This window comes from Apteryx mantelli, chromosome 16 (assembly GCF_036417845.1).
Source record: "Apteryx mantelli isolate bAptMan1 chromosome 16, bAptMan1.hap1, whole genome shotgun sequence".
In the NCBI taxonomy this organism is placed as follows: Eukaryota; Metazoa; Chordata; class Aves; order Apterygiformes; family Apterygidae; genus Apteryx; species Apteryx mantelli.
In genome coordinates, this window is record NC_089993.1 from 3,058,078 (window position 1) to 3,073,945 (window position 15,868).

Here is a 15,868-nt window from a genome sequence, read left to right on the forward strand (position 1 = left end):
ACTGGGGCAGGGAATTAAAAGCAGGAACACAGTGAACTAGTTAAAGCAGTAACACAGTGAACTAGTTATTCTCATTCATGAACCTGTTTATGTGATACCTTATGTTCCTACCTAAGTCCTCACTGGTGCCAGATAATGATGAGCAAACAGAATTCCTCAGTGCCCAGGGACACTTTGCTAAAAGCCAGGCCAACTTCACTCTGCCCTTGAGCAGAGGCTCTGCTGTGGGGACGTGGGCACACGCTGCTCATGAACTGTGCTCACAGCTGAATGATCCAGCAGTCACGTTGGTAGAGAGCAGAGAAAGCATTTCTGGTGCCTCAGCAGCCACCCAAAGGTACGGCACTGTTAGTATCGTTGCAGTAAAAGCCTTCTTAGACTTCTCTCACAAGCCTTGGTGAGGGAGTAGGGTCAGGGAAGCACTGTAAAATGGTAGCTCCTGCACCATGAATCCAAGCTGAGCAAAAGCACACTGTCCTGCAGCAGAGGACCTCACATAGCCCAGCCTCAGCTGTTCAGGAGCTCAGAAGGGAAATCTCACAGGAGCAGATGGAAAATCGAAGCACAGAGGGGGAGAATTTGCTGCAGGTCATGTGGCAAGAAAGAACTCAACATTCAGCTCATTTATATTTTAGTCTTATCTTTTAGAAAGACATCAATATCGAGAGCGTAGCAGGTTCTCTTCCCCTGCCAATAGTCATTTTAAGAGCGACTGAAAGACTGAAATCACAGGGTCCTCGTGGCTGGTCACGACCAGCACGCTGCGGAATTTGTCAAACAGCATCAGCAGCTGCGAGCGACGCATGTTCTCATTGTACATGATCTCCTCCAAATGGTGTCGTCCTCGGAAATAGTGCAGCAGCCTGTGGGGAAGGAGAGCAAGTGAGACACACGGGCCAAAAGCAAGTGCACGCAGCAAGAACTGAAGTCCTGTCACCCCCAAGGTCTCCCTGTGGTGGGATGCAAATCGGAAGGGGGTTGGTTTGCATCCCTTGTTTTACATGACAAGTGAAGTGAATGAATCTATTCTTACCTTTAGACATATCTAACACACATGTCCCCTGGAAAAGCAATACAGGGAACATGACCCACCAAATTCTCATCTTCTTAGGTACCCAATTCCCATCTCACTTTCTTTATATCCTCAGTGCCCAGCTCCTCCCGACGGATGCCCCACACCCCCACTGCCCTGGCACCTTCATCTCAGAGCAACCAGCCTGTAACAAGGAAACGCAACCTGCAGGGCAAACGGGCAGAGTCATGACTAAACTCTGCTGGGTACTAACAAGGTCCTCTTTGTATCAGAAGATTTCCTACCGTGGGGCATTTCCTGAGACTGCCAATTTTGAACATTGTTTTAGCTCCAGAAAGCGAGGAACCACAAGCACCAACAAGCCTTGAGAAGTCAAGAAGTGACAGATTTACCTTTGCAGTCGCTTAGCTGGGTTTACAGTGCAGTATGTCGCAGCTGTGCCAGAGGCCTGTGTAACTACACTGCCTTTCCGAATTTAAGAGCGTATTTTCCCCCACGGCAGTCCAAGGGGATTTAATAACTACAGGTTTTACACCCTTGAGTTTATTCAGCCTGGGGTGGGTGGCACAGTCACAACCGGGAGATGGAAATTTTGACCACAGACACCACAGAGAAGCTCTGGGAGTTGTAAAGCCTCCAAAGAGCCCCCAAACCCCGAGGTCTCAGCTAACACCACAATGGCAGCTGTAATTCCTAATGCTCTTTAAAAAAAGACAGCGCTGATACGTGTGTGCTAAGCACCGACATGATACACAGACATTAGACAACCTCAGTGCTGCCCAGCCAAGCCCAGAGGGTCAAGGACCGACCTCTGCAGCCCTTCCACTGCAGCAGGTCACCAGTGGCTGCAGACTTGTTCCCCAGAGCCCCTGCAGTGCGAACCGCCGAGCCAGCCGCCCCAGGCGAAGCTCCAGTTTGCTGCTCGGTCTCTTAATTGGCTGAACAACCTCCCAAATGCAGGAACCCTATTGCACGTATCACTCAAAATACTGCCACTAGCCAAGGCCCAAACACACGTCAGGATTGCTTCCCCGGCTAAACACAGATGCGTGCCTGCATGTGTTATACATCACATGGACTCTGCCCTCGGCTTCCGCAGCTTTTGCTAACATTTCCATACCCGGATGCAGTTAAGGAATACGCTGACCTGCTGCTTCATGCCAACTGACAGTAAAATGACTGGGGATGACAAGATCTGTTTTCCAATTCCTTCATACAGTTCTCTTGCAGGAATGGCCTGCAAAAGTCACCATATGTCCCTGAGAGTATTCCTGCCTATTTTCAAGTCACAGTAGGATAAGGTCTCTCGTGCTTTCTGTGAAAGACGGATGCTTGCCTGGCTGTTTTCTGTTATTCAGGCTACACCCCACCACCCTTTGTGAGCGACTGGAAAGGAATCGTTGTGCAACAAGTCTCCCTCCTTCACATCCTCCCTGACCCTACGGAGAGAGTGAAGGCTTTACCTTACAAGTCATCTCCAGGCCACTGGCATTTGCGTTTCTCTGCTCCCCAACTTGCCGTGTTGCTCCTATTGCCCTCCTGACGCTCCCAGCCCGGACAACTCTGCAAGCACGTAGCATCTCCGCAGCCTCAGCTCCCTCATCCCTGCGGGCAGCCTCACCGCGTGCAGCCCACAGCAAAACGGGCACGTGGTGCAAGCACAACACGCTGCAAACTTCCCTCTGCTCTGCTGTCCATCCTCCGGCTCTCAAGTTGGCACCATTATGTAGAGCATAATTGATGTGTCTTCTTATACGCAGCACAAAGAAACAACAGCAGGACAAGCTCCACTAATATTTACCTTTCCACTCTGGGCTGCGCGTTTGCCTTCTGCAGTATCTCCCACTGGGCAATTAAATTAGGCTAATCAGTTCCCTTCCCTGGGTCACTGATAACCAGTACACCAAGAAGTGGCCATTAGCGGGAAACATGAGGGTTTGCGTGTGTGCGTGCACCAAAAACGCTCCCGGGGTATTAACAATAATTTTTGACAACACCGGTCTTGGAATTTTATCTTTATATGCTCATGTTTTAGCAACCTGTGGAATTAGCTTGCCCAGACATCCTTTATCTCTAAAAATGGCCTTCATCATTCACTTCTCCCAGATCATTCCCTCAAAAGAATCTGCTTTCTAGATTTCTCCCTTTCATTTTGGCCCAGATGTATTCGCTACAATTTTCCAAGATGAATCAAACGCTGTCTAACCTCAGCTGGGCACTGTGTTGTTATTTCTGCCTTGTCTAAAGCTCCTCCCCTAACTTGTATTACTGTTCAAAAAGTGTTTTTAAAAAAAGATTTTAAAAGCTACATATTCACTCCCTGTACAAAGCTGTTCACTGTGATAGTCCATAGTCTCAGCCTCTGGCACAACCGTCTTCTACGCAAACGCGTTTGAGCTGGCCTTCAATGGCAATGCAGACAAAGCAATTTTCCAATAAATAAATCCGTTCTATACTCAGGAAGAGTCTGGATTCGTAACAGGTCAAGATGAAATACTTTCCATTCCAATAAAAGCTAGAGAGGATATTAAAGAATATCACAAAAATGCCGGCTGGAAGAGACTGTTGAAGTCTCCGGTCCAACCTCCGGCTCCAGCAGGACTATTGCCAACGCTGTAGCTTTTTCTAGCCAAGCTCTGAAACTCTTCAAGGATGGAAATCCCCCCACATATCTGGGTAATCAGTCTAGGGCTTCATCACCCTCCTGGGACAAAAATGTCCAACTAGAATCTACTAAGCTGCAGTTTGGGGTTGTTGACACTTGTTTTGCCATCTCCCACTAGTAAGAAGAGTTTGGCTCCATCATCTTTTGTAACTGCCCTTCACACTGTTGTAGGCAGGTATTAGTTCCCCCCCAGCCTCCTCTCTGCCCATCTGAATAAGCCCTGCTCCCTCAGCCTCCCCACAGGTCTCCTGCCTCAGATCTTAGCCCACTTCGGCTGCCAGCTCCGGATCACCTCCAGTTTCTCCATGTCCTTCATGACCTGGGGGGAAGGTGAAAGGGGGCAACTAGACAGTTTTCCAGGTGCAGCACCAGGCAGAGGGGGATAACAACTTCTCTCTGTTTGCTGGCCACTCTCCCCTGCTAAAGCAGTCCAATCCATGGTTTGCCTTTAATATTATGCATGAAAGGACAATAAGCTCACACGTGTACACCATGGAAGTCACCAGTTAGGCTGGCTGAATCTCACGCTTTACTCACAGTCCTCGTCTGCCCTGACTGACCCAAACCCAGCAATTCTGCGCTGGATTCCTATCCGCCATATGCACCAGAGTGCCCTCCACTGCATACACGGAGCCAGAGGTACGCATGTGTCCCAGGCAACCCATGCCTGCAAAACATGGTATAATCTCCTTCTGAGGGGAAAAATAGAGCAATTAAGAAAGGATGAGTTAATGGAAAACTTATCCTGAGAGGACGCTGAAGACATTGCACAGGAATAAACCACTTGCATAGGCAGGGTGGAGAGAAGCGCCCAGTACGACGGCAGGTCAAAGCGCAATAAACACTGCACCTCAGAAAGGATACACCACGAACCCTTGCTTACAGCTCCAGTGCAGACAGGGCACGATCTTCACCCTGTTGGGCGGTGGACATTTATGGGACCCAAACTGCACGTAAGGTGGCAGTTCCTGGGGCAGGATTTGTGTCCCTCTGAAGCTGCACAAATATGTCTGTTGTCAGCTGTGCTCTTCCAGATCCAGATGTAATGATGGAAGATTATTACTTTCCATTGCTCATCACTGTTCTCCCCTCTGAAGTCACAAGAGCTGCTCCCCTACCAGCAGTGCGGTGGTGCAGCAGCTCCCTAAACTGCTTCAGAAAAAAAAGGGTTATCTCAGACTGGTCATTTAAATAAACTTGGCTTATTTCTAGCCAAGGAAAGAGCCCTTCCACCAGCGCTGCTTGAGGACAGGAGAGCAGAACTGTCCACAGCCGAATGCAACCAATGAAAATTCCTCAACAGAGCAAAGGACCTTCATCTCCCAACCTTTAAGAGCAGGAAGAAAATTCCTGAGAGTGACTCTACACCCATGGTTTGGGAGAGGAGCCATCAGTGAAGCCTCAGACTGTCTTTAAAAGCACCCTCTGATGTGCAGTGAGGAACAATGCTTTGCGTGCAATACTGAAGATGTAGCTCAAAAAGATCTTGTTTCCTTCTCATGTTTACTTCTGGAGAGACATGCCATCCTTCCTCCAGCAACACCCAAGAAAAGAACTTGGATCTGAATTCCCATTCAGTGTTATGAGGGTTAATGCAGCCAGTGACAGAGCCAAACTTCAATATTCTATATATCCCCTTAAAATTTCTGCCTTCCAAATACTGACTGTGCATTGTAATGGAGAGGCACAAGCTCTTTCTGCTATCTGTATAACGACTAACAGGAGTTCAGAGGCATAACCGTAGGAAAATGTATCAGGCTGAACTTTATTGCTCTTCTGAAGATAGACCATCCCTTTGTGTGCACACAAAACTATTCTTCGAAGAGCAGTTACAGTATATTTAGTGCATTAACTGTGCATTTACAGCAGGAGCTTGTGCGGGGATGCAGCTGATAGAGCAGAGCTGTTTTCTGTAGCACAGCCCTCATTATGCTGCTATGCCTCAAAATGAAGCAAAAAGAAGAGCTGACACAGTAACATCTAGCGGGTAATGAGGAGGATCGGCTCATTCACTGCATTAGCTTCTCCACAATTTTTTACACTTTCATTAAGAGTGACAGGTTTACCCAGACCCTCATCTTCTGAGGGTTTACAGTACAAAGAGAGAGAATACACCCACAGCCTCCAAGTTACAGTGTCTCATCAAGTCACAGGTAACCATGAGCATCTTGCATAGCACTTCTATTTTTACATTCCAGCATCCTACCCATAGGAGCAGTTTGTTTATTGTATCTTCTCTCTCTCTCACTGCTGATTTAGGAAAAAGTTATGCGGTTGTCAATTCAACCTACGGTGGAATGGAAATTGAAACTTTGCAAAACCCCAGATGGCTTTGCTAAAGAACCTGGTACACTGGCAAACTGCAAAATAAACATCATTAAATCAGCTGCCTGGTTGTGGCAGCTGATTTTTTGAAGAAACCAAAGTTGGTTTTGGTATCTACAATTCAAAAGTTTTCACCTGTTTTACGCAGATGACAGAGGCAACAGGGCTATGGGCTAGATGAGCAGACAGGGAGATGGATTGAAAACTGGCTTAATGGCAGAGCTCAGAGGGTTGTGATCATTGGTGCTAAATCTAGCTGGAGTCCAGTAGCTAGCGATGGGACAGGCTGGAGAGATGGGCAGAGAAGAACCTCATGAAGTCCAGTAAAGAGAAGTGCAGAGTCCTGCACCTAGGGAGGAATAACCCCATGCCCCAGTACAGGCTGGGGGCTAACCTGCTGGAAAGCAGCTCTGCAGAAAAGGACCTGGGGATCCTGGTGGACACCAAGTTTACCATGAGCCAGCAATGTGCCCTTGTGGCCAAGAAGGCCAATGGTATCCTGGGCTGCATTAGGAAGCGCGTTGCCAGCAGGTTGAGGGAGGTGATCCTCCCCCTCTACTCAGTCCTAGTGAGGCCACACCTGGAGTGCTGTGTCCAGTTCTGGGCTCCCCAGTAGAAGAGAGACGTGGAGCTACAGGAGCGAGCACAGAAAAGGGCCACTCAGATGACTAAGGGACTGGAGCATCTCTCAAATGAGGAAAGGCTGAGAGAGCTGAGACTGTTCAGCCTGGAGAAGAGAAGACTGAGGGAGGATCTTATCAATGCGTATAAAAATCTGAAGGGAAGGTGTAAAGAAGAGAGGACCAGACTCTTCTCAGAGGTGCCCAGTGACAGGACGAGAGGCAACAGGCACAAACTGAAACACAGGAAGTTCCAGCTGAACATAAGGAAAAACTTTTTTCCTGTGAGGGTGACTGAGCAATGGAACAGGTTGCCCACAGCAGTTGTGGAGTCTCCATCCATGGAGATATTTAAAAGCCATCTGGACAGGGTTCTAGGCAACCTGCTCTAGCTGATCCTGCTGAAGATGGGGAGTTGGACTAGCTGAACTTTAACAGTCCCTTCCAACCTCAACCATTTTGTGACAGGGAGGCAATGATGAAATTGTTTCCTCTGTCCAAGGAAAACTACAAATCTACATCACCACTAATCCGGTCCAAAGTCTCCCCCACAAATTCTATCCAAAGATATCACCAACTATGTTTTTGTTTTTATCTTTCTTTCTCACAGGTTTTGTAACCACTTATTTGCTAATGAGAACTGAACATTTTCCAAGTTTTCAAATGGTCAAAGTGTTGTCACTCAGAGAAGATCCTCTGAACAGTTTTGATGCTCTTATGAACTTAGTTACAAAAGGTGGAGGAAAAGAGTACTTCAGAACAGACCCAGTAACTACCCCTGAGCATGGGAGATCCATACTGAAAAGATCTGAGCACAGCACAGCTGCAAACTTTGCTGGAGATAAGAGAAGTATTTCCTTACCAGCGCAGTCTCTTGGGGCTACTTGACTATATCAATCCTAGGGTGAGAACCAGATTTTTAGGGGATAATGGACTGAATCTGGGAAGTATGGGAAAAGCTGCAACACTTTCCCCAGGTGGTTTTCTTCTTCATCGGTATAAAAAACAGTAAAAGTTGCATTCCAGTGATGCCACTGTATTTTGAAATGCTTCCAAAATCAAGTATTTCTCCCCCACGTTTCTCCCAGATGGCTGGTTATGAAATGAAGTCATTCTGCTTTTTACAATGTGCAGAACCACGTCTTGGATAGCTTTGTTGTGTTGAAACTTGCAATAATAATACTGGATGCTACTAATCACGCATCCCAATGACTTTAACCTGTAGAGCTAACTAACCTAACCAATTGAACAGCTCATCTCAGCAAAAGAGACCCTGAAACCTTTGTAGGCTGCTCCATAGAAGCATTCAGGCTGGCTTTATGTCTGATGCTCTTTTTGTCTGTCTCATATTTGCATGGAGTTACACACCTTAAAATGATGAATAGCTTGCTTGGAATGAGAGCATCAGCATGGCTGGGTCCTTGCTGTGGATATTTAAAAAGTTTTTTCAGGCTATGCAACTTTATGTCTACCATGTGTAGTCACAGGAAAACTGGCAGGCAAACAGTCAAGTCCCTGCTGTGCAACCATATGTCCTGTTGCTCCTCCACACATCCAGGACGTTGTTAACAAGTGCTCTTGCAAAACAATTATTAGTTATTGTCAAAATTCATGTGCATAGATGAAACAGGTATAAAGGGAACACAAAACAAAAGAATTCATCTTTCAAAATCCCAAGCCAGTGGAATTTGCTTGGAGTCCACACCCATCTCTCACTAATACAGCAAGGGTAAGACAAAAGATTACATTCTGCACTCCTCATTGCTTACCTTGCAAACATGCGGAGATCTTCTGGATTTTGGGCAGCAGGGACATTAAGGATAGCTTCCCGCTCATGTTCCAACAAACTTGCTAGTAGATTCTCTGTCATCCTTTTATTTAGTGGTGAGTCCCCACCAGGTATCAACTCAGCACTGGAATTATCCATGCTAGGGCTTGTCAGAGTCATGTCATCACTACTAGCTATCAGGGGAAGAGAGAAGACACACAGAATATTTATATTCCTCATGATGTAAAGATTATCAATTCAGACTGTTTCTATGCAGTCTTTCCAAACAACTCCTTCATATCTGTGGAGCAAAGAAAGTGGTTCTGGAAATGCTACATGCATCTGCAATTAGTCAAATGACAACACAGGGATTTTCTCAATGGGAAAGTCAAATGTTTCAACAAAGTCATCAATTTATGTGGAAAATTGTACTTCTGGAGACTATAAACAGTACATAAAAACCATCTGAAAAGAAAATTCTCAGCCAGCTCTGCTGGAATAGAGTGAAGTGGTAACATGAAAAGCCTATCAGCACAGAAGGTGGGAGCAAGCAGAAAGAAAGGCCAAGAAGCAATATCCTCTCTTAAGTGAGCCAGAATAAGCAGATTGCAGACTTATCTGATTCATATTCCAAGATTTCTGCCCTAATTCATGACTTCTGTAAAGCAAAAGGTTGTACGGAGAATCTCTCTTGATATCCAACCACAGTGTTGCTTGGCATTCTGGGAATCCTGCTTGTAACAGCAGAGGCATGAAAGTTTGGGGATTTCAGCACTGTGCCTGATTTACACTCTTGTAAAAATGCTTTCCCAGAATCACCCTGAAGAATGGCAGTGAGGAGATTAAAGAACTCAGGGAAAAGAATGAGAAATCAGCCATTTCTGAGAACAATACCTAGCTCTGCATTTCCTTAAGTGGCTTTACAGCCCATAGAAACCAATGCTGTTTAAAACAAACTCTCACAAGTTATCTTCCCTCTCTTGACAACCAAAGTTCACACAGTAACAGCGGTGCAGCCAGAGCACCATCTCTGTTACTCTTGAGTAGACCAAGGAAGTGGAAAGTTACTTGGAAAAAATGCCTCTGAAAAAAGTACCTCTGATAAAATGAAAATATTTTATATGACCAGATGAGAACTTGGCAAATCACAAAGAGCTACTTTGTTTTTAAAACAAGAATTTAAGCTCTTACAGCCCTTAAGACTTTCACTAATGCCCAGCTCTAAGAGGGGCTGTTTGTAGTTAGCAAGCACACCAGCAAAGATGAGTTGTCTTGCCTCAAAGGCCTGATTACCCTAGACATGGTTAAGAGAAGCTTTAAAAGCAGACTATAGTCTGAACAGCAGAGAAAAGTATGTTCATACTTGGAGAACCAAAGCTGAGAGCATTGGGGGTGCTTAGACTTCGGCCTCCAACTCTGGCAGTAAAGGGCATGTCTTCATCTTGGGCTCGGAAATCTTCCTCATTTGGTGGCACCATCAGACAGACATAAGTGTGAAGCTGAATAAGGAGCCGATGTTGGAGCATCCATATCACCATCTGAATAAGCTGAGTCTGCAGAGCAGGAGATGAGGTATTAAACACACACAAAGTAAAAGACAGTTCAAATACAGGAGAAAAACAATGCACAAGGCCTAAGAAATTGCAAAGAATATTTTATAGGGGAGAAATGCTTTCCACACCACACCACACCACAGTTTTGCCTCTTCTCTGTATGGTCAGCATACATTTCCAAGCACAAAAAGGTGACCAGGCAAACATCAGACCCGTAGCATTTATGGATACTTAGGCTGTAAACTGATCTTTTAATGATTTACATGTCATTACGCAACCCTGACAAACACAGCCAGTGTCTTCAAACAGACCAACCTCTGTCCCTTGCCATAGCTCCAGCACCTGGTATGTTCTAGCCGAGCAGCTGAACAGGTCTCCCTGGACACACAATGCTTTAGCCATGACAACCTCCACCCGGAGCTGTTTGGGCCTTTTTAACAGAAAAGTTTAGGAAGTGCTAAAAAATGGGACAGCCCTTCTTTTGAGGGGCAGGACATGGAAACCGAGTCAACCAAATGCAGGCTCTGCTTGCCTTGGCCCAAGTGAGAGCCCTGACATCAGTCAGTTGATTTCTACACAAGGCCCACTAAAACCAGTAATCACCAAAGGGTTAATTTCAGAGTGGTCAGATGAAAGCTCAGGTTTCCCTAGAAAGCCACAGAGAGAGCAGGGCGACTGGGCACAGCTGAAGCAAGCCAGACAGGTGCCCAGGAGTAGGAGCCGTTTGCTGTCAGATGGGAAATTGCTGTAAAGCCATGGCAGAGACGGGAGATCAGAGCCCTGCCGGGACTCAGCAATGCCAAACTAACACCAAGAGCAGCAGAAAGCCAGGCACGGGACAGCAGCCTGCCGCTGCCACAGAGTCCCCTCTGCATGCAAAGGGTTAACATTACCCATTGGCTCCCTATTCCTCTGCAATAAGGGGCCAAGCTTTTAAAGGCAGCTAGGTTCCCAGGGTGCAGACAGGCAAGAGTTTCAAAGGTGCCGAGAGAAGACACTCATGCTAACCAAACATGCAAAACGCCTTCTTTGTATTACAGCAGCTGAAGAACTACACAATGCCCCCAAACCGATGCTGAAAGCAGTGGAGAGAATGAGAGAGAACCGTTCGTAGGTGCTCGTCATGGCCTGCTTTCAGGAGGTCTGGAGGAGCATTCGAAACGCATCATCCTGTCTGAATTTCTACACAAAAAGCCTTTTCATTTCCAAGCTGCTGTAGGCAACCCTTCCCATAGCTAGCAGCTCTGAAAACACTGATTCACTGACAAAAGCTGTTTGGGGATTTCATAGCAACCAGCACTGTTTTGGTGAGAGAAACACACGCAGACTGAGCTCAGATTCTGAGAAGGAAGCTAGCTCTGCTGTATTAATCATCAGGATAACGGGCCAAATCTCAATAAAAGCCCCAAACTGAAGTTCATCAACCCTCTTCTATAAATCACACAACTTTCAGTGACGTTCAAATCACACAAGAAACATCTTTTGTTTGCTGATAGACCCACACCCTGTCTTTTTAGGGATTCCCACCTCTTGGGGCTGAACACATTTGAATCTTAAAACACATTAGCTGGAATCACCTTCAAACATATGTTTTTCAGAAAAGGCATAATTGATTTTTTATATTTGAAAAAAAATCTATGAAAGAGAAAGGCTGGCAAAAGATACCGAGTGCATTCATACGCTATTTTGCTAACATCTGAAGTCAGCCTGTAAGAAATAGGAAGCTTATTGCAGTGATTATGTTGATAAAAACCTTCCTTCCAGACGCGGGCCTGGAAGGAAAGATGTCTCGTGTGTTTTACTTAAACTTCCAACCTGTTGGCATGCAGCAGCGTCCGATTAGCTAGTTCCATGTCACTTGAAAACACAAGATCTGCACATTTCACAACACTAAATAACCTCAAAATATCCAAGGCAATTCAAGGAGACTGCACACTGATTTCACAGTAAGATCAGCTCTACTAGACTGGCAGACTCTGCTGTGTACCTGGCCTAGACTAAACTCCACTGGTCATTTAGATGGTTTCATGAATTATAAAAGCAGCCAGGTGTTTTTGTTACAGCTCTGTGTGCATGGAGAGTCTTATCCAACGCTGTCTCAGTCCTGCATACACACATTCACCTCTTGCACAAATAACTAGAAAGCCATTCCTCAGACAGCAGCTACGGCTCAGTGAAAAACAAGAAGCCAGACAAAAGTGGTGTTACAGCTTTACGACTCCAATGTGCTTTCCTGAAGGAATGACTGCCAAGCGCCTTTGGGCTGAAAGTGGGAGAGTGGGAGACCAGTTATGACTAACTCTAAAACTAGTTCATCCATGTCAGATACGAATGCCACAACAAAATATTTAAGTGAGCCTGAACTCCTGCCTCAGGGTAAGAGAGAATGATTAACATTGAAGAAGATCTACAATAAACTTGACTTCAGTGTGAATTCAGTACCTCTAAAAATCTAGCTCTAGAAAAAAGCCCAAGCACTGCAGCATCCTATGACTGGCAACAGGCCTGTGGCTCTATCATGCCATCACTGCACTTCCACCATTTCCACTTTGTCCTACCCACACAAATACATCTTTTTCCAGGTTTAAACCTATTTCTTACCAAAAGTAGCAAGTGTTTTCACAGACAAGGCCAAGCAGAGGCTTTGCTAATAGGTTCTGCTGCCTGGACAGGAGCATTGAATATGTTTGTTCTCCATCTGCTCCTCTTGAGCTTTGATGGAGTTTTCATATAGGACTAGAGGAGGGAAGGCTTCCCTGTACCATCTGCGCTGTTCTGTCTGTCCAAAATGCTCTTCCTCCCTCACAGATACAGGGTTGTCATCTTCATGTTTGGTCTCAGTCTACTTGATTAGCTGGGCTCCTTCCTGAAGCCAAAAAGGGTGGGGAGCAGCTTCCCAGGAAAGGGTACGCTTCCGTCCCAAGACTGCCTCCACTCGCTGTCATCATCTGGCACTGTAGGAAGCCACAGCCAGCATTTTTTGGCTGAACCATGACAGAAATACAAAAGGAAACATTTTCCGTTGCTTAATTTAGCCAACGATCAGATCTAAATTTCATCCATATTCCCATCATCCTTTCCCCATGCTGCCTCTTTCCAGTCTGCTCTGATGATGGCTCTTATCCACAGCAGCATCTGGATCGTTCCCACCCGCACAGATCAGCCCACGCCACCCCCTTCTTCTCCCCCCATCACTGCACAGCAGGTCCTAGGCGAAGTTCTAGCATGTCGTCAGGCGAGACTGTATGGAAGTCACTGCTAACAATACGCTGCTTTGTGTTTATTGACAAAAGCAGAGAACATGTATTAGCTTCTGAAAACATGGCCTTTATACGTCAGCCCATCTGGGCAGTTTGAGACAGTCAGAGGACAGCTCAGCCCTCAGTCCTGGGAGGGACAAGATCTGACATTCATTATTCTCTTCCCTCTTGGATCAAAGGGAGCATTTGTAAAAATCTCGAGTAACGTGTTAAATAAAATGCGTTTCTTGCCAGGATTCTTTAAGCCTGCTTCCTCTGTAGGCCCCAAAAGCAAAGGAAAACGCCAAGATAACTGAGCCTAGCAACAGGTTCAGGGAAGGGAAGAGAAAACAGCAACAGAGCAGCGCCCAATCCTAGCTTGGGGTTTCTCACCACACAAGGATACACCTGTAGTTAAAACACAGTATGCTTTGCATACCGAAGGATACGGTCCCCCTTTCTCCACTTTGGATTATCTAGTTAATCTGACACATTAAATCTTCATGATCAGGCTTGAGATGTCAGTGCTGCATTGGGCCAGTAAAATGGCATCTTCATAGCTGCTGCGATAAATGGATGTTTGCCCAAATATATCAAGTTCCCCTATCATTCAGTGCACCCTCTTTTATGAAAAACAAATCAGCTATTAAAACCACTCCCTATTTTGCATAAAACAGATTTTGAAGACCCCTTTTAAGGTAGGACAAAACATGTACTGTTCTGTAATATCACCATTTTAATCATTATGTGACAGCTTTGAATTCTCACTCTGTTGAAGAGGACTTAACCATTCCCTCCATTTAAGCCTTGAAAGCCGTATTTTTTAAACTGCCACACAGAAAAACCCTAATTTCATACCTATTCTAATTGAGTATAAATGCACCTAAGTACTACTTCCCTCCCACTGCCAGCAAAAGCTCCCGTGACTCCTAATGTCTTCCAGATGCCCAGCAGAACAGTCCCATTTGTAGTGCATCTCTCAAAAAAACACAACGGTCTATTCAGTATTTGCATGCAGCTCTCCTCCTACTCCCATCCCCTGACATACACACTCATTTTCCACTGCGCAACTGTACAAAGCAGGGCAAGTTTTCCTCATGTGTAAGGCAGAGGCCTCATCTACTGGCTGCCTTAAACCCAACAGGATGGCCAGACTTATTAAAACAAAACTGAAAAACGAAACGTGTTTTGTTCAGGGAGAGCTGTCATACCTTCCCATCTGTTTTTTTCCACAGTTATTCTAGCCTCATCCAGGGAAGAATTAGATAGCTAAAATAATAATAGCAATATGCATTATTATAAGGAGCTACTGTAGTGAAGCGGATGCAGGGAGGAATCAGGTTATCTCATTCACAGAGATACACTCCCTCTACCCTTACGGCTGGAAAAATCCCCTCTGTTAGTCCATGTTTGCTCCTCAAGGCAGGGAGGAAAGATCATATATCTTCTTCTGAAAAAGATAAACTAGCTGAGGCCATAGTGTATAGTAAAAGGGAACCCTCAAGGGTTATCCCTTTCCCTTGGTTTGCAAAGAGATTTAGCACAGGAGTAGCTGGGTAAAGAAACGTTGATATTATAAGAAGAAAGCCTTGCACCGAGGAGCGCATTAAAGCATTCCTTGTATTCCTTGCCTGGTATACACACTCTGTCAGCGAATGCGTGTTGAGCCCAAGGTTTATGTATATGTACAAACATACCACGTTTTTCTGTGCTTTCACATGAGGGAATGAAGGGTGTGCGCTACACTGAAAACCTTGCCGTTGCACGGTCACCAGGAATCTCAGCAATAAAGACTTTGGAAAAATGGAGATGGGTCACAACACACTTCAAGAACCAGCCACCGTAATTCTTCTTCTGAGTGCTTGCACACACACACGCACACAAACACACACAAGCACACACAAACCCTTGACAATTTACTTGAGCAATGCTCCTTGGACGTCTGGAACACCCTTCTCTTTCAGCAGTGACTGCTGAACTCTAAAGTTCAGATCAGCTCTGGACACTCCAGCAAGGGCATACAGTGCCAGGAGCACAGGATTTGCGTTGCTGCTCTGCAACACTCAGCCCTGAGCATATTCTTCCAAAAGGCCAGTGAGGCCATTCGAGAGCCAGGGCAACACGCACCTGGGAGCCAGGTGGGCATCCTCCGCCCACAGCCACACATGTTCTTTATCAAAACTGAACTGTTCTCTTTGTTTTGCATGCAAAAAATGTATCTATCTCCTACACGCATCTTTGGAGAAAGAGCATCCATAAATGTACAACCTGACTTAGATTATATTCAGATCCACTTTTCAAAAGGAATTTGAAAGAGACCATTCGGATAAGACTGTAATCTCCGATAAGCTGAATATAGTCCTAAAATCAAAGCTCATAGCTCTCCTATACTTTTAGCTAATACCACTACAATGAGAAAAGCTATCTTAGCTTATCAATAAGAAAAGGATCAAAAAGCTGGTAGCTCTACTCAGAGAAGGAGCAGATTCTCTTATGGGCAGAAAAGTTTACTATACTCTTTAGAAATCATATTTTTCTAAGGCAGAAGAAAACAGAATGATCCCAAACAGGAAGATAAATGACCGAAGTAGCTTTGAGATGAAATGTTAATGTGCTTGCTGAGACCCCTCTTGCCCTTAGCTTCTGTACGTTATCTCAAACCTTC

At 45.5% G+C, this 15,868-nt stretch overlaps 1 protein-coding gene across 4 annotated transcripts in view; it reads right to left on the minus strand.

The window, feature by feature from the left end:
- Positions 1-614: 614 nt before the first annotated feature.
- Positions 615-15,868, minus strand: part of NPRL3 (NPR3 like, GATOR1 complex subunit) — a 52,170-nt gene continuing 36,916 nt past the window's right edge. For all 4 annotated transcript variants that reach the window (XM_067306030.1, XM_067306029.1, XM_067306031.1 and 1 more), the window contains 3 exons: positions 9,775-9,964; positions 8,413-8,605; positions 615-863 (listed from right to left, as the gene is read on the minus strand). In XM_067306030.1, the coding sequence (XP_067162131.1) occupies positions 698-863; positions 8,413-8,605; positions 9,775-9,964 (549 nt within the window). In that variant the 3' untranslated portion in view covers positions 615-697. The remainder of the gene's footprint in view (positions 864-8,412; positions 8,606-9,774; positions 9,965-15,868) is intronic.